General features: G+C 37.8%; 1 protein-coding gene across 1 annotated transcript; it reads left to right on the forward strand.

Moving 5' to 3' along the window:
• Window positions 1-13: 13 nt before the first annotated feature.
• On the forward strand, window positions 14-522 carry LOC106532879 (coiled-coil domain-containing protein 171; the record flags this gene model as incomplete). Its single annotated transcript, XM_014029049.1, is given in 1 exon segment — window positions 14-522. A coding segment is annotated over 1 exon segment (69 nt), but the record flags the coding sequence as incomplete, so codon positions are not given.
• Window positions 523-683: the final 161 nt, after the last annotated feature.

Here is a 683-nt window from a genome sequence, read left to right on the forward strand (position 1 = left end):
GTTTATGTCTCAGGTGGAGGAACTTCCTGCTGATGTGGAAACATTTGACCCCATTCCTCTGATTGGTCCAAAGTACCATTAATCAGCACAAACTCTGCCCTCTCATGAATAAGCTCCACCCCCTTCCCTCAGACAAACACTTGTTTCAGTCCTACAGAAAAAGGTTTAAAGTGAAGGAGGTAAAGTTTAGGAATGCTGTGAAGTCCAGAAGCTGTCGTCTGCAGGAACACACTCAGGTCCTCCAGATGCTCGGTGACGGACGCCTGAAGACCAGATGTTCCTCTGATCTGTGTGACAAACCAGCAGCTGCTCCCAGTCTGTTCCAGAACATTTCATCTGAGAGAGAACGCTTAAAAACAGATTTTTACTGGATTATCACTCTGATGTTCTTTACTGTAAATTATTCTACTGAAACTTTTACTACTCTGTTTCTAAAGAGCGTAGTGTTGAAAAGAAAACAGGTTTTAAATGTTGACTGTGTCACAAAGAACAAATGATTAAATAATACTGATCTGGATCAAAGAATGAGCTTCATATTGAACCAAGAAAACTTTCAAAATAAGAGACACTAAATTAGAAGGAGGTGTCTAAATCTGATTCAAAGAAACAAACTAAGAAAAACTGGTGTTTCTATTACATTTATTCATAATATCAGTCATTTTTATGTATTAAATATATATTAG

The sequence above is a fragment of the Austrofundulus limnaeus genome, unplaced genomic scaffold (genome assembly GCF_001266775.1).
Source record: "Austrofundulus limnaeus strain Quisiro unplaced genomic scaffold, Austrofundulus_limnaeus-1.0 Scaffold846, whole genome shotgun sequence".
Taxonomy (NCBI): Eukaryota; Metazoa; Chordata; class Actinopteri; order Cyprinodontiformes; family Rivulidae; genus Austrofundulus; species Austrofundulus limnaeus.